The 23,362-nt window shown below is 41.8% G+C and overlaps 2 protein-coding genes across 3 annotated transcripts in view; one reads left to right on the top strand and one right to left on the bottom strand.

Moving 5' to 3' along the window:
* LOC123772990 (dual serine/threonine and tyrosine protein kinase) overlaps window positions 1-23,362 on the bottom strand; it is a 108,015-nt gene that overhangs the window by 80,211 nt on the left and 4,442 nt on the right. The gene's annotated exons all lie outside the window — the stretch shown is intronic.
* On the top strand, window positions 305-23,163 carry LOC123773081 (acid-sensing ion channel 1C-like). The gene is made up of 20 exons (XM_069315522.1): window positions 305-787; window positions 5,145-5,273; window positions 5,786-5,912; window positions 7,323-7,455; window positions 7,692-7,775; window positions 9,601-9,731; window positions 10,246-10,303; window positions 10,720-10,848; window positions 12,076-12,165; window positions 13,017-13,103; window positions 15,326-15,518; window positions 16,241-16,373; window positions 16,803-16,970; window positions 17,820-17,903; window positions 18,283-18,415; window positions 18,569-18,638; window positions 19,140-19,244; window positions 19,491-19,572; window positions 20,913-21,117; window positions 21,466-23,163. The coding sequence occupies exons 1-20, from the start codon at window positions 708-710 to the stop codon at window positions 21,480-21,482; spliced, it is 2,238 nt and encodes a 745-aa protein (XP_069171623.1). The 5' UTR covers window positions 305-707; the 3' UTR covers window positions 21,483-23,163.

The raw sequence follows: 23,362 nt of genomic DNA, 5'->3' as shown, positions 1-23,362 counted from the left end.
TCGAACTCGGGATCCAACGATAGCGAGTCGAGGACGTAGACCACTGAACTTCAGGATCTATTAAGCACCCAACTTGCCACTCAACTCAGAATAACATTATCAAAGGATAACTGTCCAAGGTAACTGTTGTGAGAGACACCGGAGGGGCTGGAGGGGTAGGGGAGAATATTCAGGGGAGAGGTGAGAGAAGGGGAAGGGAAGGGGGTGAGAAAGTTGAGGGGTGAGAGAGGGGAGGGGTGGGCAAGCGTTGTGAGTCGACACACACATTATAAATAGTAGACTATGACCATGGAAACTCAGAACGGCCCTGGCCACCAGCGAGCACACACACCTCCACCTGTCTCTCCACAACACCAGCGCCCCCAACACCAGTCATCGGTGTCACTGGCCCTATTGCTATTTTTTCCTTTCCCTTATGTTTTAAGTAGTTTTGAATCCGAAATAAATCTATAAATAGGTTACTGGATGCTTGTTACTGTGGTCAGCGCCACGTAAGATTTAAGGAACAGGTTCTCCATATTAGCTCTTCCAGGTAAGAGAGAAAGATCTTCCTCCTGCTCAGTTTAGCCAAGAACACACACAGGAAGAGTCCCTTGAGGAAGCGTCCCAAGTTGCACCGTCGGAACCTTCTCCAAGATATTCCCCAATAGAGCTGGCGGACGGGGGACCAGGAGAGGTTGAGCTGGGCCCAAGACGCCCCACCAACCATGGCTTTTACCGAAGGAGTTAAGCCATCTATGCCTCCCGTGGAGGGCCTCCAGCAGGCTGCGTGGGACCAGTACCTCAGGTCTGTTTATATTAGTGTGTCTCTCAAGCTTTGTGTTTCTTCCAGCTTGTGTACTCTCTCTCCTTTGTGTTTCTGTGTGTGTACTCACCTAGTTGTGTTTGTGGGGGGGGGGGCCCTTCGGCTCTTTGGTTTCGCCTCTCAATCGTCAATCTACTGGTGTTCAGATTCCTGAGCTTCTCGACCTCTATTATATCACCATTTGAAACTGAATGGAATCAGCCTCCATCACATCACTTCCTTGTGAGTGTGTGTGTGTATACTATCTCTATTGCTTCATGTTTCTATCAGTGTAAATATTCTCAACCTGTTGCTTTCATTTCCTGCCAGACTACAGTACCGTCTTTTCTCGCTTGGTGTTACAAAGGATTACAACAGAGATCGAACCAGCGTACTGGATGTCCCCCAGACGCGCGCCTTGACCCACGGACCATGATATGCTAAAGGACGCGGGATCGACCCCCATCTTGAGGTTATCTTGAGATGATTTCGGGGCTTTCTTAGTGTCCCCGCGGCCCGGTCCTCGACCAGGCCTCCACCCCCAGGAAGCAGCCCGTGACAGCTGACTAACACCCAGGTACCTATTTTACTGCTAGGTAACAGGGGCATAGGCTGAAAGAAACTCTGCCCATTGTTTCTCGCCGGCGCCTGGGATCGAACCCAGGACCACAGGATCACAAGTCCAGCGTGCTGTCTGCTCGGCCTTCCCGGTCGGAAAGCGGAGGAAAGCCAAGTAATTAGATGTAAGGAGAGGTACAAGCGGAGGCAGCTTCCCGAGGAGGGCAGTTACAGGGAATCTGAGAAAGGGAGAGAGAGTGAAGATAGAGGGGACTGGCAGAGGTCACTAAGGACCTAGATGAACACCTTGACGAGAGTGAGGAACTCAACGTAGCAATCTTGAAGGATTTAGATGAGGAAAATAGACTACAAAAGAGAGGAAAATGTGCATGGGCTTCAGGCTAGAATAAAATCAGAGGACGAGGAGGAGGCAAGAAGAACAACAGAACAAATAAAACAAAGTGAATATAACAGATAAATAGGGAACAAGACCTGACAAAACAGTGGCTGAAGCAGCTAAAGGGCCAGAGGGAAAACAGATCACTAAAGTAACAGTAATAAATGCTGCAAAAAGCCAACAGGTTGTGAACTGTGCGAGGCAGGAGCTGGAGAAATCAGTGAAAATTTTACAATCTGATAGAGCCAGAGGGAGACACAGGGCCAAGGAGAAGAGAAGATGAAAATAAAGAGATTACAGGTAACCTCAAGAGAATACAGGCTCGAGAGGCAACCAAGGATATTGAGCATTACCGGAGGCTTGGCAAGTCCCAAATAGGGAGGAATCGACCAGTGAATGTAATCTTTCAGAGTAATGCACCAGTGAAGTATATACTGGCTGGAACATTTAAACTGTGGGACAGAGGGACTTATAATATGTTATATACATTAGCAAAGACATATCAAAGGAAGATAGAGAGGAAACAAAGAACACAAGAGAAGCAAACCGAGAAAATTCCTCAAGGACACCAGAAATTACCTCGAGCCAGGCAGAAATCAATGGAAGCCGTGCCTTCCGCCTATCAGAATTGGCCATGGCCCCCCCCACACTCCTCACAGCTGGTCTCCAGACCAGCACTCTGGTATAACAACACCGTGCACGTGCAGGCGAGGAGTCACAATAACATGGCTAAAGTATGTTGACCAGACCACACACTAGAAGGTGAAGGGACGACGACGTTTCGGTCCGTCCTGAACCATTCTCAAGTCGATTGACCGTGCACCATGATCCACCAAGGACACTCTTGGGCTAACATATATAAGCAATATAATAAGGCCCATTAATGTGTAAGCGAGGGTGTACATACCTGTCGATACGGGAGAGGGTCAACACCCCGGACCTCTCATACTTACATGAGAAATATACCCTGATAAACACTAATTTATATATTCGTGACAAGCTCATTTATCGCACTCCCTAAGGTCTGGTGTGGCCACAACTTCACACATAACACACCCCTGTGGTCTGGTGTGGCCACAACTTCACACATAACACACCCCTGTGGTCTGGTGTGGCCACAACTTCACACATAACACACCCCTGTGGTCAGGTGTGGCCACAACTTCACACATAACACACCCCTGTGGTCTGGTGTGGCCACAACTTCACACATAACACACCCCTGTGGTCTGGTGTGGCCACAACTTCACACATAACACACCCCTGTGGTCTGGTGTGGCCACAACTTCACACATAACACACCCCTGTGGTCTGGTGTGGCCACAACTTCACACATAACACACCCCTGTGGTCTGGTGTGGCCACAACTTCACACATAACACACCCCTGTGGTCAGGTGTGGCCACAACTTCACACATAACACACCCCTGTGGTCTGGTGTGGCCACAACTTCACACATAACACACCCCTGTGGTCTGGTGTGGCCACAGGTTCACACATAACACACCCCTGTGGTCAGGTGTGGCCACAACTTCACACATAACACACGCCCTGTGGTCTGGTGTGGCCACAACTTCACACATAACACACCCCTGTGGTCTGGTGTGGCCACAAGAGACCCTCCAACAGGTCTCGTGGCCACATATACTGTGGTCACTATAGACTGCATGTGGACCTTCCCCCCATTAACAACCTGGCGACATAAGTGACTATTGACATGACAAATGGACAATATCCTCGACCGGGTCGCGTGCTTCAAGCGCAAAATTCAACACCACACATTCAAAATTCTTTCTGCTACATATGTGGCTATTTATTGGCAGTACTAAGCAACATATATACATGTGCCTCTGTGTTCCACCGAGAAGGTTAGAACAAGTGTTTTGTTCTGTAGAACGTTATTTTATTCCTTTATAATGTTAACCAATAAATGTAAATTTTCTTGGATCTTCCCTGAACACGGTTGGAGATCTGTTATGTTTTCTTATTACGTATGTGGCTATTTATAATGGTTACGGCATTATATATATATATATATATATATATATATATATATATATATATATATATATATATATATATATATAAGGCACAACTCTCCTAAACACGAGAGTTAAGTATACAACTTTAGAACACTTTCCCACCAGGAGACTCGAACCCTAGCCAGCACAGAAGCCTTCCAGCAACTGGCATAACAGGTACGCCTTAACCCGCTCCACCACCCGCTCAGACCCTTAAAAGAGATGGTAATTTCGGAGTATTTAAATACACCAAAGATAACCACCTCCCAAGAGCACTAGAGCAAGTGAGGGGTCATTTAGACGTTAATTTCATCAAGTCCCTGTTAATATGGGAAGACACAGTGTCTATGCTTAATGTCTATTAAGCATAGACACTGTGTCTTCCCATATTAACAGGGACTTGATGAAATTAACGTCTAAATGACCCCTCACTTGCTCTAGTGCTCTTGGGAGGTGGTGATCTTTGGTGTATTTAAATACTCCGAAATTACCATCTCTTTTAAGGGTCTGAGCGGGTGGTGGAGCGGGTTAAGGCGCACCTGTTATGCCAGTTGCTGGAAGGCTTCTGTGCTGGCTAGGGTTCGAGTCTCCTGGTGGGAAAGTGTTCTAAAGTTGTATATATATATATATATATATATATATATATATATATATATATATATATATATATATATATATATATATATATATATATATATATATATATATGACAAAAGAAGACTGGACATCAGTGAAGTCCTACACATCAAAAAGTCAGCAATCCACAACCAGTTAAGACATAATTACAATCTTCCCACTTGTAGACCCTGAACCAACACAGAGACAGTAGCAGCAAGAACATAAGCTGCTTATGTTCATAGACGTAATAGCCTACTAATATTCATTATGTTCCATCCACTTGTTTTATCTCAATCACGTCCTGTACCACCTCATCCAAAGAGAATGTAATCCTTTGCAAATGCATGGTAAATTTGTCCTTGAAGTCAGACCATAATATAGTGTGAAAATGAAAGTGACTGGGAGGTGTGAAGTTAAACAGTGACATTAACCAGGGTATAGTGACGCGGTGGAGGCAGACTCCGTACACAGTTTCAAATGTAGATTTGACAGAACCCAATAGGCTCAGAAACCTTTACTCCAGTTGATTGACAGCCGAGAGGCGAGACCAAAGAGCCAAACCTCAACCCCCGCAAGCAGAACCAGACGAGTACAGTGGGTGTGGTCACATCACGCTATAGCTCGAGACTTACAACACAAGGGACGACCAGTTCACGGTCAAGCTTGATACTTTAAAACAGTTCTAAAATTTCTATTGCGTTTAAATGCTTCCCCGAACTCACAGTTTCTCCAACGATCTGATTTTTGTTGCCGCGATCTCCCTCAGGTCCCTGATGACGGAGGAGATACTGAGACATCAGGAGAAAGAGCGCGAGCAGGAGGCATCGTCGGTACGCACCAGGACTGACTCGTTCGTGAATACATGCACAGCCCACGGCATTGGTCCTCTAAACAGGTAAGACACTTGTATTGTTTTGATATCTCTTATTGCCAGGTTACTGTAAGTCCTAGGGCTCGGGGACCCTATACCACAGGGTCAAGGGGCCCAGACCTGTACACCAGAGGGTCAAGGGGGCCCAGACCTGTACACCAGAGGGTCAAGGGGGCCCAGACCTGTACACCAGAGGGTCAAGGGGGCCCAGACCTGTACACCAGAGGGTCAAGGGGGCCCAGACCTGTACACCAGAGGGTCAGAGGGGCCCAACAATGGACCACCACCAACAGAATCAACACAAGTTACCATTTTATGTTCTAATATGATCTCTTAAAATTAATTTTATGATGTTGTGTTCTTCAATGTTATGATCTCGCCTATTTGTATTTCCAGGAGGGGGGGGGTTGAGTCACAGCTCTTGGGTTCCGCCGCTCAAGCCTTACGACTCTATCTTAATGTTTTAGGATCTCACCCTATTGTCTTATGAACAACCCTACTGTAATGAACCATATTATGGCGGTGTGGTGTTGCAGGAGCCGCGGGTGGTTCCGCAGAGTGGTGTGGTTGGTGGTGTGTGTGGTGATGGTCGGGTGGGGGTCGTACCAGAACTACAAGGTCATCGCTGAGTACCTCACCTACCCCAAGAAGGTCACCATAGGGGTAAGTTGATCCTGAGGGAGACACTATAGTGGGTATATTTAAGTTCGTAAGTTAGTTCAGGGTCGACAAGGGGTAAGTTAAGGTCACTTGTGAATGAGTATTAAGTCACCTAGTGAGTTAGATGAAAGATCAACATTTGATAAGCAATAACAAAGGACACTAGTATTGGCCTTTGGGAGACAGCAATTTATATCCAGTCACATCCCTCCATATATTTAACTTAGCTTATAACACTTCATCGATCCTGTCTACTGTTTTCCTTGGCAACGTCTTCCAAGCATAAACTATTCTATTTTATAGTCATAGGGGCTGAGAGCTTTCTCCTGATCATTTATATTACAATCAAACTCTTTCCTAATCTGTGTTTGCTCCGGTACCTGCTTGATGGGGTTCTGGGAGTTCTTCTACTCCCCAAGCCCGGCCCGAGGTCAGGCTTGATTTGTGAGAGCTTGGTCCACCAGGCTGTTACTTCGAGCTGCCTGCAGGCCTTGAATAGTTTCTAAATCTAAACTTATCCGATTTGAATCCCTTGTAGCGTGTTCAGCTTTGTGTTGAAATGTTTACTGTTGCTCCCTCCTCTCTCAAGCTAAAGCTTTTCATTGTTTGTATACGCTCACAGCTTCAGCAATATGTACCGCTCTTAAGCACAATTTTCTCAACAATCATAGTCAATTAAACTATGCAATTCTATAATTAAAGCAAGTTAAATGTTTGCTTGTAATTAGCCTAAACCCATTCACACTGTTAACAAAATCATATTTACCAGAGTTTACCTGAGGGCCACTTATAATAGTGACCTCGACGAGGACAGGAAGCCGGCGGCTTGTCAATGGTGCCCCAATATGTAAAGGTCCCCAAGGTCAAAGTATATATTATTACAATCTCTTGAGAGGGGGGGAGAGGGGAGTGCCTGCTTGTTAGTCCGCTTCTCTCTCTCACTCTCTCACCCTCTCTCTCTCTCTCTCTCTCTCCAATTCGGCTCCCCATTCTCCCTCACAGTCTCCAATCCATTTGACTGACGTTGATTCAGCGTAGACAAGTGGCCAAAATTAGGTTTGAAAAAAAAACAGTCTAGGGACAGTCAATCCCACATTTTAAACTTCTGCCGTAGGTGAGGACAAAACGTCCCCATAAAGGACAAAATATGACGTACTATCCATCACAGCAGCAGCGTTAAATTGACAGGTTGTCCCGTTTTCTATCCGTGGCTCCTCGATTAGATTGGGTTCGAGTCACATAGTAAATAATTTCTCTGACGTTCAGACAACTCTTCGGGTTAGGCTAAGCGGTTGCCATTTTCCCCACGGAGTGGCAAATGAAAGAGAGCGTGGGGGCTGCCCCAAGAGGGAACCTCCACTCACTAAGGTAAGGTAGGTAAACTCCTGTAGTGACTTTCCTCCACTCCTGCAGGTGGAGGAGGAGAGGGTGGTGGTGTTCCCGGCAGTGACAGTGTGCAACCTCAACCCCCTGCCACGCAGCGACATGGCGTTGGACACCGGCATGTGGCAAGGCTTCGTGCATATTCAGAATAGCACCGAGACGGGTGAGTTCTACTACGGGCTCACCATAGCCCGTGCTACTTTTTTGTTCCAGGTAGCGAATCTTTAACAACAGGGGTGAGTTCGATCACAAGGCGATCATTAGAGGTGTATGGAGACAGATAGTGGGCGTATGGGAGATTGAGGGTGTATAAAGTCAGTGAGTGTATGGATATAAAAGTCATTACAATTATACACTCTACAATTACAGATATTATCAAACTGTAATATCCCGTTGCAGACTGTGGCATCGATCTGAAATTCTACTCTCCTCCAGATGAAGAGGTTCAGACCCTTGACGACCCCTCCGCCACCAACCCTGAAGGTACTACACCAATTATCCAATAAATCCTCATCACCAAAGGCCAAATGTTTGTTAATCCAACCAACATACCCCCCCCCCCCTTCCCCCGTTTATGAATGAAAAACACTTTACACACGACTCGCAACTGATGACGTTCGAACACTTCTCGACCAGTGCTTCGCTGAAGACTTGTGTTCGAACTGCAACTCAGCAAATGCTTCACCCACGTACTTCAAATAACCGCCAACGGAACCCAAACACCTAACCTAACCTACGCCTAACTATACATAGACCTTTAATACATAATAATATTAATATATAAATGAGAAGTACTTGATTTTGATACACAATACATACACATGTATGAATACGACGGTTGCAGGTGTAACGAGCCTGGCCTGAGGACGGGTTGTCCCATATGTCCTTCATCTTCCTATCCGTTATTTAATTCTCTTCTTCCTCTCTCTTCTACATCCTCGGGAGTTCCTAAATTCTTCTTACTCTCATTAGTCCAATTCCTTGGGGTGGACGGTAGAGCGACAGTCTAGCTTCATGCAGGTCGACGTTCAATCCCCGACCGTCCAAGTGGTTGGGCACCATTCCTTCCCCCCCGTCCCATCCCAAATCCTTATCCTGATCCCTTCCCAGTGCTATATAGTCGTAATGGCTTTCCCTTCCCTTACTCTCATTATTGTCTAGATTTTTTGGTAACATTTATTAAGTTACGTTATTACTAACTTCTGTTATTTTCCATATTTGTCAAAATTAAGTTCATTATACGATTATCGAATCGGTAATCCCAGGGCTCAATTCTTCGATAACTGCTGTGTTATTTAGAGAACAATTCTTATGTTATATTTGTGAGAGTGAGAACTAAAGTGGTCTAAGTCACTCGATCAAACTCTGCTGAATCTAACGATAACCAATTTTAATCCAACCTAACTAAACCCAATTTAACCTTATGTACTATTGGAGGTTGCGTTATTTATTTACTATCACTTATTACTTCCATGACTCTTGCCTCAAGAACTTGTTGGTCTTCCCTTCTTCATGTACTGTCACACCAAACTAATTTTTTTATGTGGAACTATGTTTTGACATAGTTCCACAGAAACGTTCCACGTATAATATATATATATATGTCGTACCTAGTAGCCAGAACTCGCTTCTCAGCCTACTATGCAAGGCCCGATTTGCCTAATAAGCCAAGTTTTCATGAATTAATTGTTTTTCGACTACCTAACCTACCTAACCTAACTTTTTCGGCTACCTAACCTAACCTATAAAGATAGGTTAGGTTAGGTTAGGTAGGGTTGGTTAGGTTCGGTCATATATCTACGTTAATTTTAACTCCAATAAATTTTTTTTTACCTCATACATAATGAAATAGTTAGCTTTATCATTTCAAAAGAAAAAAATTTGAGAAAATATATTAATTCAGGAAAACTTGGCTCATTAGGCAAATCAGGCCTTGCATAGTAGGCTGAGAAGTGCGTTCTGGCTACTAGGTACGACATATATATATATATATATATATATATATATATATATATATATATATATATATATATATATATATATATATATATACCTGTATATATATATATATTCGGAAAATCGACAGAGAAATATGAAAGGAAGTGAACGTTTCGGCCTGTTAAAGCCTTTGTCAACACTAGACTCCGAAACAGGCCGAAACGTTCACTTCCTTTCATATTTGTCTGTGGATTTTCCGCATAAAAATGATCAGTGTTTTGTGATCGTCAATTATATATATATATATATATATATATATATATATATATATATATATATATATATATATATATATATATGGTGTGGTAAGGTGGTGAAGGTACGGATGCTGTGGACGCCGAAGACCCACCTGCTGCTCGCAAGAAGAGGTCGATCTCTGGAGGTAATCAGACGACACCTCGGGAGATGATTCAATTCATGGATTTCGAGAACTTCACAAAGGTGAGCACACACACACACATTTGTTCAGAGTGCTAGTTTGTCTTACTGTACGAGTTCAGCGTTAGCAATTACTCCCAAAAAAATTATCGTATTATATTCCTGGTATTGCATGCTAGTGAGCATAGATGTAAGGTGCGTCTTTAAAACAATAAAATGGAAGTTGTGACAGTAGAGGTTTTAATAAGCTGATAAATCGTGCAGACGTTAGAAATATAGTAATATGAAGCTTTGATTGGTTACGTTTAAGCTGCAGCTTCAGTTCTGAGTGTGTTTCAGCTTCTCGAACTGCGCGATGGTTCACCCTGCTGTTTCTCAGCCTCCTTATTCCTCTGCCTCACGTGTTCTGATTTACTTTCATTCTCCCTTTACTCCTTCCCTTTACTTCAATATTCTCACCCCCACCGCTCCTATCCACTCACCCATCCCTCCTATCCACTCACCCATCCCTCCTACCCTCTCACCCATCCCACCTTCCACTTCAACAATCCCTACTCACTACTCACTCTCCCCACAGGCTAATGAGGACATGTTGATGAGTAAAACTCGCGGGTCCTCCTTGACGAATGACAAAGGTGAGTCCAAGTCTTCCTAATAAGTCTTATGTAATACAGCTGGCTCGTCTAGGACGCTTCAGACTTGAATTCTATCTAGATTTAGACGTCAATACTCTCACCTATAGCCACTGGTCGACCTGGAGCCTAGTAGCTGAGTGGACAGCGCTTGGAACTCGTAATCCTATGACACGGGGGTTCGATCCCCGGTTACGGCAGAAACAAATGGGCAGAGTTTCTTTCACCCTGATTCCCCCTATTACCTAGCAATAAATAGGTACCTGGGAGTTAGACAGCTGCTACGGACTGCTTCCTGGGGATGTGTGTGTGTGAAAATTAGGATTAAGGACTTGCCCGAAACGCTATGTGTGGCTGTACAAGAATATAAGAACTCTTGTATATAGAAATAAAAGTAGATATTTGTGTTCAACTAACAGTAAAGAAGATAAGGATGGAGTGCACTAAAGGCTACTACAGGTACCTGACTCACCTCAACACGGACGAGTCTGTCGACGAGGACACGCCTCTTGACTCTATTGACTCCAACCAAGACATATGTCGTAATGGTATGTTGGGTTTTGTGTGTGGCATGTGGCTGTTTTGGTGTGGCATGTGGCCTTCTCTTATCATGTGGCTGTTTTGGTGGCATGTGGCCTTCTCTTATCATGTGGCTGTTTTGGTGGCATGTGGCCTTCTCTTATCATGTGGCTGTTTTGGTGGCATGTGGCCTTCTCTTATCATGTGGCTGTTTTGGTGGCATGTGGCCTTCTCTTATCATGTGGCTGTTTTGGTGGCATGTGACCTTCTCTTATCATGTGGCTGTTTTGGTGGCATGTGGCCTTCTCTTATCATGTGGCTGTTTTGGTGGCATGTGACCTTCTCTTATCATGTGGCTGTTTTGGTGTGTCATGTCGCTCTTTTGTGTGTTTCTATTTTTTATTTTTGACATTAATCCTGTTAACTCATAATCACATTGACTTAAATGTGGCTTTGTGTTGTTATATGTTGTGTTTAGCAGTCGATCAGCTGGGTATAACCGCAGTATTTTAATTAACGTAACAGTGTGTATTTCCCTGTTGATGTGTGTATTTCCCTGTTGATGTGTGTATTTCCCTGTTGATGTGTGTATTTCCCTGTTGATGTGTGTATTTCCCTGTTGATGTGTGTATTTCCCTGTTGATGTGTGTATTTCCCTGTTGATGTGTGTATTTCTCTGTTGATGTGTGTATTTCTCTGTTGATGTGTGTATTTCCCTGTTGATGTGTGTATTTCCCTGTTGATGTGTGTATTTCCCTGTTGATGTGTGTATTTCCCTGTTGATGTGTGTATTTCCCTGTTGATGTGTGTATTTCCCTGTTGATGTGTGTATTTCCCTGTTGATGTGTGTATTTCCCTGTTGATGTGTGTATTTCCCTGTTGATGTGTGTATTTCCCTGTTGATGTGTGTATTTCCCTGTTGATGTGTGTATTTCCCTGTTGATGTGTGTATTTCCCTGTTGATGTGTGTATTTCCATGATAGTACTCACCAGTTGCATGTAAATATCCCTGTGTTCTGTTCACACTAATTATTGTGTATACCTACCACTCTGCCATCAAGTATTTTTTTACAATTAATGATAAATAAACATTCCCAGCTTAAGTAGAGCAGTTAAGCTTTAAGCGAAGTATCGTTACGTTCACACTATCTCCAATCATTTAAGAGTAGCTCATCAAATGCTACCTAGTTCCCCTTACTTGGCCAACTTCCCCTCTCCTGATTGAGAGGTTGTTTTTAATCAAACCTTTTCTGCAGCAAACTACACCATAGACATCAGCTACAACATCATGTGTCAAGTGATGGTCTTCTGCGACATCTTCGGCTGCTTCGATATCAACCTCAAAGGTGGGAAGCTAACTGTTGTTATCTCTATGATAAGCTTGACTACCCCAGCATCACGCCTCTCATCCCCTTGTCACTCCTTGGTATTTTCTTAAGATTAATGCCAACACTTTAATAGTGTTTTGCGCAACTTTTTTTTAAGACTTGCTATAATATCAGCATTCTTTTTATTCATTGAAAACTAACCCAGATTATAATATAAAAAAAGACATAGCAGGTAGTACTGCCTCCCTCTATCAAATATTATTGAAAAACATATTTAAAAGGAGTTAAAAGTTATCTTAGAAATACTGCAGAGTGACAATCTTACATGTCGGAAATTTCCGACACCCAAATACTAACCCCTAGTGCGATAATAATAAATTTATTGTACTAGGAATTCACATTTACTAATAAGTAACCTAATACAGCCAAATTCTCACTAGTATCAACGGCGTGTTGCGTCAGTCACCTGTCTCCCTTGAGAATAAATTATATATATATATATATATATATATATATATATATATATATATATATATATATATATATATATATATATATATATATATATATGCGAACAAGCCTGAATGGTCCCCAGGACTATACGCAACTGAAAACTCACACCCCAGAAGTGACTCGAACCCATACTGCCAGGAGCACTCTGCTGGCGAACAGGATCCCTCGTGTTGGTCGAGCGGTTAAGAGATCCTGTACAATGTCTATAGCACCTTCTTACCCCTGCTTCATCTAGAGGTCATGCCCGGGGGACCTATTGTTGCATCTTGTCTTAGTCAACAACTGACCCACTCAAAAACTCGCATTTTAGTATTCTCGAAAAGTGATTTATATATATATATATTTTTTTGTTACAGAATTCAATATGAGCAAGACTACGGGGTACAATAACACAGCGGAATACTACTGCTCATCTTGCTCCGATGAGTGTTGGCTAATCTCCGGTAAGCATTACTCCCATTGTCATTTATATCAGTCTTTTTTTATCCTAAAAGTACAGTAAAATTATATTAACGCCATGTGAATGCATTTTTTAATTAAGTTTATGCTTTATTTGTCATGTGAAAGAAAAAGGGAATTACTCGCTGAATAAGAGAAAACGTATATTTTATTGTTCTGGGTGACGACGCAATATTCAGTTATTTTTATTTTTATTTATTTATATACAAGAAGGTACGTTGGGTTAGAGAGAATACATAGTACAGTATTTACAATCTTGTAAAGCCACTAGTACGCGCAGCGTTTCGGGCACGTCCTTAATCTAACAGATAATTTTAAGTAGGTAAATTCTAGCAGAATTAAAAAAATGATAACAGATACATTGCAAGAAAAAAATGAGATGAGAGAGATTAGTAAGTATAGTAAAGCACACTGGTATATTAAAGCTCTGATTGATTACACTGACAACTTGATTGGTAATTTAAACAAGATTAATAGACACCTTACAACAGATTGACAGCACATATAAGAAGACAATAAAGATAGTTGTTGATAGCAAAGTTGACAGCCGTGTTCCTTGTCTATCATGCAACGTAACGTCACACTGTGGCACTTTGCTACCAAGCCATTATGATGCCTCTGATGAATTATTTATTCTAGAAAATTGCAAATCTTGCTGCATTCCATTGCTGTAATCCAGAATTCTGCCGAAACATAGTGTGAGTGTACTCACCTAGTTGTGCTCGTGGGGTGGGGTGGGGGGGGGCTTCGTCTCTTTGGCCCTACCTCTCAACCGTCAATCAACTGGTTTACAGATTCCTGAGCCTATTCGGCTCTTCTTTTGACACTGTGGGGTCTGCCTTTACCACATCTCTGCCTAGTGCATTCCATTTACTAACTACTGACATTAGAAATATTCTTTCTAATGTCTCTATGGTTCATTTGGATACTCGGCTTCCACCTGTGTCCCCTTAAATTGTGCATGTACCACCTATGTTAAATAGACTGTCTTTATCTACTCTATCAATTCTTCTGAGAATTTATGTGATGATCATGTCTCTCCCTAACTCTTCTTTCTTCCAGTGACGTGAGGTTCACTTCCCGTTGTCTCTTACTTGTAGTTCATACCCTTCAATTTGGGTACTAATCTGGTGGCATACTTTTGAGCCTGTCCCTATTTAGTTTTGTGCTTGAATGGATACGGATTCCTCGCTGGAATTGCATACTCCAGGCCTGGTCTGATATATGTATATAAGGCTCTAAATAATTCCTTAAATAAGTTTCTAATGGCAGTTTTTATGGTGGCCAACCTAGCATATGCTACTGATATGCTCTTGATGTGTGTGTGAGCATTACACTGCTGGCCCCGCCTTCCGAACGTTGTTAGATTGATGCAATGTCTCATTTCTCACGCTTTTATTATATTTACATTTAAAACTTTGAATCACTGCTGTTTCTAGTTTTAAACAATGCTGATTTGTATATTTTGTCAATTCCCCCTTAGGATCTTATACGTCATTATCATGTCCCACTGTGTGTGTGTGTGTGTGTGTGTGTGTGTGTGTGTGTGTGTGTGTGTGTGTAACATAGGAGTCAGTTCATTAGACAATTGACGGTTAAACAGGCGGGGTCCAAGAGCTAACAACTCGAGCCTGCAGGCATAAATAGTAATGACAAATAGGAAATACAGAAACACATACAAAGATGAAAAAGAGATAAACAGAAAGTGACACAGATATAGAGACATACAGATCCACACAGCGACAGAAACAGAGCGAAAGAGACTGAAACACAAATATGGTATGACGCCGACGAGAGAGAGAGAGAGAGAGAGAGAGAGAGAGAGAGAGAGAAGAGAGAGAGAGAGAGAGAGAGAGAGAGAGAGAGAGAGAGAGAGAGAGAGAGAGAGAGAGAGAGAGAGAGAGAGAGAGAGAGAGAGAGAGAGAGAGAGAGAGAGAGAGAGAGAGAAAGAGAGAGAGAGAGAACGGGATGTTTGATATACACTGGAGATGCCGTATATGGTCTCATTAACTATACCTATTTCTCAATAATATTCATTTAATCTGTTTTTGGTGGAATGGTGCCGGGGTCTTCCCGCTCACCGGGCAGTCCTTCTCACCGTGTTTACCCGCGTACTGCCAGCACCTTATCTAGTTATAAATAAATTAATAACGCTTACATGTATAGATATGAACTGTGGAAAGCTTAGCTGTATAAACCATCACAGAGTTCCTTGCTTGGGAAGATACGGAGACGACGATGGACGAAGTGATAAGAGTCTTCAACAACAGCCATTCGCCAGATTTCTTCGACGTCATGGCTATATACACGCCTAATGACAGAAACATTGAAAATTTTACTGTAGAACCCAAGGACTTTATCAACATCTGTAGTCACGACCAGCGTCCCTGCTCGTATAGGTGAGTAGGCTGCTGCGAAAACCTGTCCTTTTACAAATTACGTCGCATTTCGATCGTATGCGTTACATACGGCCAAAAAGCTTCGTACTAGATAATGGAAGGCTCGCAAAAGTGACTGACAGTTTTCTTGACATTGGGGAACCTTGGGAGAACAGGCTGAATGCATGCAGACAGCTCTCTTTAGGCTTCTTTCGGTATGGAAGACTTAAGACATGGAATAAGTCTTTATACAATCATGCAAATTTTTAGTTTAGTTCATTTATCATGCACCCCATACCCATCTTGTGGGTGGTTGTGAAAAGTGTTACAGAGACAAATAATGGGCTCAGTGAGGCGAATGCCAAGCATTTTGTTGTAGGAATATTCTCCACTGTTAGTGCGCTACAATATGAGGAGAGGCCTTCACAAAGTGTTCTTATTAAAGTTGTTGTAAGCTTATGGTTTTTCAATTTAAATTTCATGCGAATACTATTTGAATTAATGTTATTGCTTCATGTATCAAAACCACACCGCTGTAGGTTATTGTTTTCGTTTCATTGTCATCATGATGCCTGGTTCTACACCCATTTAGAATGTATTTTTTGTCCCTGATATAATTTTCTTTCTTATTACGTAAGTAATAATTATATTAAACTATAATATATCTACATATATCTGTAGATATATAATAGTTAATTTTTATCTGATTGTAACTTTATTGTATTTGATTTCCTCCACATTAGACAATTCCACGAGTGGGTCAGCGACAGGTACGGCATGTGCTACACTTATAACTCCGTCTTCCGCAAGGTTCAACTCAAAAACAAAACCGAGATCAAAGCACCGCTCAAGAAGACCTCCTTAGTTGGTCCCACCGTGAGTTGAGTGTGACGAGGGACTTTCCTAAACCTTAATGTACCATTTTTCGGTGTGTGTGTGTGTGGGGGGGAAATTCACAATACAAATTGTTAGGGGTCTCGGTAGTGGAAAGTTGCCTATTTATCGGTAGCCTATCGAAGCCTACCGCCCAGCTGGCTTAATTCGTTCTCGATTCACAAACGGGAATCTCGGATACAAATACCGGAAGGGACATAAGTGTTGGGCACGTTTAATTTCACCTATTTCATCTGTACACCTGGCAGTAAAAAAATAAGTACCCAGGGGCTAAGCAACTGTTGTAGAGTTTCATTATTAGTAACTTCTAAATTCTACGTTCTAAGTTTTGTACGTTCTTCAAGGAGTTGCTATAAGTCAAATAACTTTTGGAGGATGAGTTTCAATACATGATCATTGTCCGTCCTCCAGAATGGTCTCCGGCTGACAGTAAACATCCATAAGGACAAATACTTGGCGCTGTTGTCACAAGAGGTGGGCTTGAGGGTGATCGTCCACAGCCCCTACCAGCTGCCCTTTCCAGAGGATGAGGGCTTCAACGTCTCCCCTGGCTTCATTAATTCCATCAAAGTCAGTAGGGTGAGTTAGTATAAGACAGTGTGACTAATATGACACTGAGGAGGGCCAGTATCAGATCAGCGTTTCCGCAATTACAGTCAGCTAAACTGGTATATCAAAATGACATTATGGACAGTATGGATGCACAGTACTGAGATTGGTGGTTCTTCAGATACCAGAATATATTCTAAGATAACCAGTGTGAGAGCAATCTGTCCTCTCAAATAATACATTGTATTTTGATGCCAAAATCCTCACCAGACAAATTATAGCGGCTCCCCAACAGCCCGTTTTCTACGAGTGCGTCTGTTTGGTTAGCTCAGGGGTTGGAGTTGGCGGGGGTTTCAATATACCGTTTTTGGTCCTTTATGTTAACTGAAGTGAACTGACTGGCGAGAGAACTGTAAAAGTGACCACTGTCGCCATATAAAATATAACTTCTTGAATATGTAACTGTTAGGATCTATAAACAATATGGCTTTTGAATGAGTGGGTACGTGAGCTCGGAGAGAGACACTAGCGCACATTCAGTCTACCACCCTGTTTCATAACATTACTCCAATTCTTAAGTAAAAGGTCTTAGATCCAGTGTAGTTTTCTTATGTCATATTAGAGTTTCTTTCCTAAACTGATTCTTGTCCAGTTCCCCTTCAACTACATTAAATGATCCATTTATAAGTCGTTATTATTAAGACGTTCCTTGTATATTGTATTATGTCTGTTTCACTGTGGCAGCACTTGGTCTAATATTACATAAACTACATTTTTATTATTCTTCTGACTAAACGTGTTATGTAAAAGAATGTTTAGTAATGCAGAAGCGTATAATAAATTTCATATAGAGATAACATTTTATAAACTGCATTACAGACGAAGCTGGAGAGGGTGGGTCCACCACACGGAACATGCCAATCAGAGTCAGATTCTGCTAACTTCACTGAGTACTCGTCCATTGTGAGTATCATCCTTTGTTGACAATCTTGCTCTCGTGAGAAAGGCGTGTGGCGTGGTCTCTTCTTCTGTACAGTACATTAGCTAAATGTATCCTTAGCATGACAACGTTTTAACTCAATGCCTTGTATTGGCATTGATTAAGTCAACGCTCAGGATGCATTAAATTAGCAACTTGTGCAGCTCAGAACACTATCATTCGACTTCTTGTTGCAACTCTAGACACCTTCACTCAATCTAGCAGCTAGCTCAGTATTCCTTTTGTGTCACCCTTAAACAATTCTCAACTTTCATATGCTAATATTTGAAAGTCAACTCTGTACGAATTAAGCAAAAACTGCTTCAAATTTGCCAAAACCCACTTCAAATTTTGACTGAACAGCGCTGCAAGAAGATGTGTGTGGAGCGAGAGATCTGGCGCACCTGTCAATGCTACCAGGGAAGCAATCCTGCCTACGAGAGCAAGAGCCCCCCCAAACCAGCCGAGCCCTGCAATCAGTTCAACATCAGCCAAAGTACATCACTGTGTATCTTGTGACTGTACCAAAGTGATCAATAGCACATATTAAATAATAGAAATTAAATATATGTATCATTATTAAGAGCTGGTTTCGGAGAAGAAAGTTGAGTCGGAGATAAGAGCCTAATGGTGTTCTTGTGTTCTTCAGAACTGTGTATGGACATTGCGCTGTTCTACCAGCGTGGGATTCTCACCTGTGACTGTCCACCAGCCTGCTCGTGAGTTTTCCACATTGTCTAGAGTTGTGTTTACTAGGCAAGTTGCAAGTTGTATTCAAACTTGCTAGGCTTGTAATAAAAATTGCTAGGCTTGTATTCAAAATTGCTACGGTTGTATTCAAACTTGCTAGGCTTGTATTCAAAATTGCTACGGTTGTATTCAAACATGCTAGGCTTGTATTCAAAATTGCTACGGTTGTATTCAAACTTGCTAGGCTTGTATTCAAAATTGCTAGGTTTGTATTCAAGCTTGCTAGGCTTGTAATAAAAATTGTATTCAAACTTGCTAGGCTTGTATTCAAACCTACTAGGTTTGCGTTAAAACTTTCTAGGCTTGTAACGAAACTTACTAGATTTGTTTGCAAACCAATGTTGTAACCCATCTACATCAATAAAGTTATAAATAAAATCAAATAAACAATAGATACAACCAATAAAAAGAGCTTAACGAGGCCTTGAATGCATATACACAGATCCTACAGCATACTCTCACGTCCACAGGGAAACTGTCTATGAAAGTCAAGTGACAACATCGGCCGAAAATAAAGAATTCTACACCATCATCCAGGACCGTCTGAAAAGGAAGATGGGAGACGACTTGTGCGGGTGAGTGGCCGCCCACTGTTATGAAGGGAAGGGAACTATCAGGGGAGGAAAGCACCAAGCCATTACGACCATATAGCACTGGGAAGGGGTCAGGATAAGGATTTGGGATGGGACAGGGTGAAGGAAGGGTGCCCAACCCACTGTAATGAATATCTCTTGACACTGTGTCACAGACGTGGTAGATTTTCGCATTAAAAAAATTATTCATAATTGTGTGGTGGCACTAAAGCAAGTTTTCTGTTACAGAAACGAAACTGGAACCGTTCGCATCCACCTGTACCTGGATTCACTCTCTTACCAGAGCATTCAGGAGAGTCCTTCCCTATCAGTAAGTTCCCTCTCGCAAATGTTTGTATTACTGGAAAACGTGGAGGCATAAATGAGAAAAAGAGTGAATGAGACCGAGGTAGCATGAATGTGAACAAGTATTGTTTAGTACCTACACGAGACCATTGGTGTAGTATGCAGCCCAACATGGAACCAGCACATAACAAATTTATTGCCACAAGACTAGTGCCAGAAATAAAAGGGTTGGATTATGAAAACAGACTATGAGAACTGAGCCGTAGTCTCACTGGATAGAGGAAAACCAGAGGGGACATGATTGCAGCATAAAAGTTACTCTCATAAAGAAAGTGGAGGAAAAAACTGACGAACATGAGTAAAAAATGAGCAAACACTCGCTGATAGATATTTTATACTCAACTGAGCAAAATTAATACAAAAATTAGAGAGAAAAGAACATTTCTCCAGCACTGGAACACAAAGTGGAACGAGGTAGTGGGCCAGGTTGTACAAGGTAACTACTGAGTTGTATCAGTGTGAATAAGGATTATCGCAAGTCATTATTCAGACCTCTGACAGATACAAGGGGGCTTCCCAGGACCCCTGTAAATATTAATGACAAGTCTGGCTACCTTGTACCTCTGCCTCTGGAACCTGTGATGGTTCCGGGAGGATCAATGTCCTTATTGAGACGTCCAACGGCTCTGTATGAGATGAAGCTCAACCCCCCAGTGAACACAACCTTCCTAGCAAAATAATGCAATTTCATCGCTACAAACATAGATGAGTGAGGAGAAGGAACAGAATGCGTAGTACAGCCAACAGATCTGGGATTGGCAACCCTACACGAAGTGAAGGGCAAGAAATATAAGACCACATAATAAAACATGAGAGCCAGAAATGACAACCCGAGAACGAAAATATCCTGAAAAGGAATTTGAAAACGACATCATCTAAGGATATGTAAACTCGAGCTTGTCCTCTAGAGAGACTTGTACACCTTTTCTCAACCATTGCGGCTTTAATAAATGTAAACAAAGAGTTTACAAGCTCCGAACCACTACGAGGTTGTCTGTGTGAATAGTAACACTGAGTCAAGAACGACCTCGCAGGGCACCAAAGCTCGTAAACTGTTTAATAGACTAGAAAAGTAGTGTACAGGAGCTGAATCTCGGTCCTGCAAACACTACTAGCACATGTGGACGCCCACACACACACACGCACACATACAGAGGGCACATACTCAAGACTGAATGATTACTGACGTTAAGAATATGTTATTGACTAATAAAAAAATAGTGTTACATAATTGTACCAGAGACAATATCCCACGAAAGTTTTGTTAAAAACGCAAGGAACTCTTTTCCCCTTCCACCCTGACAGTGGGACACCCTCGTCTCGAACTTCGGAGGCAACTTGGGGCTCTTCATCGGCATGTCGTTGGTCACCATCGCGGAGATTCTCGAGTTCCTGGTGGACTTGGTCCTTCTGGGCGTCGAGTCGAGACAGAGGAGAAAAGCAAGCTCAGTGACAACTGTTACTCCCATACAGAGCATCACGTCCAACTCGACGTCGGCTTCCCAACCAGGTAACAATAATGGAATTAAACGGTTCATTACTGCAACAATAACTTTTACCGTAGTTTCAGGCATGTCTTGTGATTTCAAGGTAAATATTCCCATCAACTAGGAAGACAAATCTGTACCAACTACATTCTGCATCTCTTACCTTATATTTAACGTAATATATACAATTCAGAATGTTCTGATTATATATCAGAAAGGCAATTATGAAACTATATTTCTCTCACTATACGACGAATAACATTATTCAAAGATTTTGATTAGTCTTACCAGCTGATTTGGAAAGGCTAAAACTTTTGTCTTTGTAAATTTAATTGTGAATGAAGTCTTCAATACAGATTTTTCCACAACAGGAAATTGGTCTTACTGATGTGACACAACACTGGGTTAATTTGCTCAAAGATACACAGCGCTTCATGCCTTCTTCGTGGTCTGGTAGATACTAGACGTACCTCACACTGCCTCTGATGTCGTCAACAGTGTCTTCGTGGTCTGGTAGATACTAGACGTACCTCACACTTCATGGATGTTCATGGGCATTATATTTTCATGGCATCGTAATATAAACATTTTGATTGCCAGATATAAATATAATAATATAATTTAACAAAAGTTCAGCAGCCGATGGATATCTATAATTTGAAAATGGGAAAAATAGATTTACTGTGAACAGTAGTTTGTTGTTCACCCCATAATCATCCTGTGAGAGGTAGTTTACTGTGCACTCTATACTCCTCCTATGAGTAGTTTATTGTACACCATATACTCATCCTGTGAAAGGTAGCTTGCTGTGCACTCAATCTGCGAGCGGTAGTGTGTGCACCCAATATTCTTCCTTTGAGATTTTCATCATTGGATATTATATAGAAATTGACGTGTTGCAATGACGCAGAGTTGACAATAATATACAAGACATTTATTTTCTTTTCAAAGTTTTCTTGTGTATTAGAATCAAAATGTGAAAACACTAAAAAAAAGACTTTCAGGTATTTAATTTTTAAATATAATGTAGTGTGCCTTACCACAGTGTAGGATTAATGATCTTATGTGCTTTTCTACACAGTGTAAATTGTAATACTTTAGTGTGTGTGTGTGTTTATATCTTTGTCCACACAGTGTGGAATCTAATGCTGTGAATCTAATGTGTCTCTTTGTTCACAAACTTAACGTTTAATTGGATCTGATTCCCCCATACAAGTTAAACTGCCAGAGATGCTGATAACCAAGTTGCGTTAAGAGTTGTGACAACATTAGCCAGCAAGCTGGTGTTCTTGGTCCCAGCCACACTTGAGTGTTTTGTTTAATGCACTTCACCAAGTGCATTTGAAAATGACACTTCACCAGAGTCATTTTCAGATGACAAGTCTGTTGACTCTTTGTTTGATCGTTCATGATTATATAAATTGTCTTAGTTTACTGACAGACTAGCAAGTGCATCGTCTAATATATAAGGGAGATCCACATCAGTTTGAGTCTAATCTCTGTCCGGAACACACATTCAAGCTATTTATATTAATGTTAAATATGCCCTCGTGTGTTACTCAATACACCTTGACTGATTAAACACAAGGAGCTGGGATATGAGGACAAGAAGCTGGGATATGAGGACAAGGAGCTGGGATATGAGGACAAGGAGCTGGGGTATGAGGACAAGAAGCTGGGATATGAGGACAAGAAGCTGGGATATGAGGACAAGAAGCTGGGATATGAGGACAAGAAGCTGGGATATGAGGACAAGAAGCTGGGATATGAAGACAAGAAGCTGGGGTATGAGAACAAGAAACTGGGATATAAGGACAAGATGCTGGGATATGAGAACAAAAACCTGGAACATAAGGATAAGAAGCTAGGCTATGAGTATAACAAGCTGGGATACAAGGACAAGGAGCAGGGTTAAACACCTCATAAATTTTAACGTAGAATCGTCTTTATTGAAAAACCTGTGCATGTTCAAACCTGATCGTATATATTTTCATAACGACAATGAACTATTTTGTACGCAAATATTGATTTTACATTAGATCTGTATTTTATAGAGCTTAAGTTATTATGTTGCAATGTGTTCTATCTACTTTATAATATTATATTTCAAATAAAATCCTTTTAAGTGAAAAAAAAAGAACTGTGGTTTTTATTTGTTGGTACTCGTGTTGGGATGACTGCCTGAACAGTCTTGGTTGGTACCTATTATCTTCATGCATGTCAAAATTCCAGTGAGGTTATCTTGAGATGATTTCGCGGCTTAGCGTC

Source organism: Procambarus clarkii, chromosome 81 (assembly GCF_040958095.1).
Source record: "Procambarus clarkii isolate CNS0578487 chromosome 81, FALCON_Pclarkii_2.0, whole genome shotgun sequence".
NCBI lineage: Eukaryota > Metazoa > Arthropoda > Malacostraca > Decapoda > Cambaridae > Procambarus > Procambarus clarkii.
This window is presented reverse-complemented; position numbering and strand designations above follow the sequence as displayed.

What these genes read in the sequence shown, in the direction of transcription:
- LOC123773081 (XM_069315522.1), top strand. Translation starts at nt 708, where the DNA reads ATGGCTTTTACCGAAGGAGTTAAGCCATCTATGCCTCCCGTGGAGGGC. An exon ending in TGAGTGTTGGCTAATCTCCG is followed by an intron (nt 13,104 to 15,325) that starts GTAAGCATTACT and finishes AAACCATCACAG; the next exon opens with AGTTCCTTGCTTGGGAAGAT. An exon ending in GACTGTCCACCAGCCTGCTC is followed by an intron (nt 18,639 to 19,139) that starts GTGAGTTTTCCA and finishes TCACGTCCACAG; the next exon opens with GGAAACTGTCTATGAAAGTC.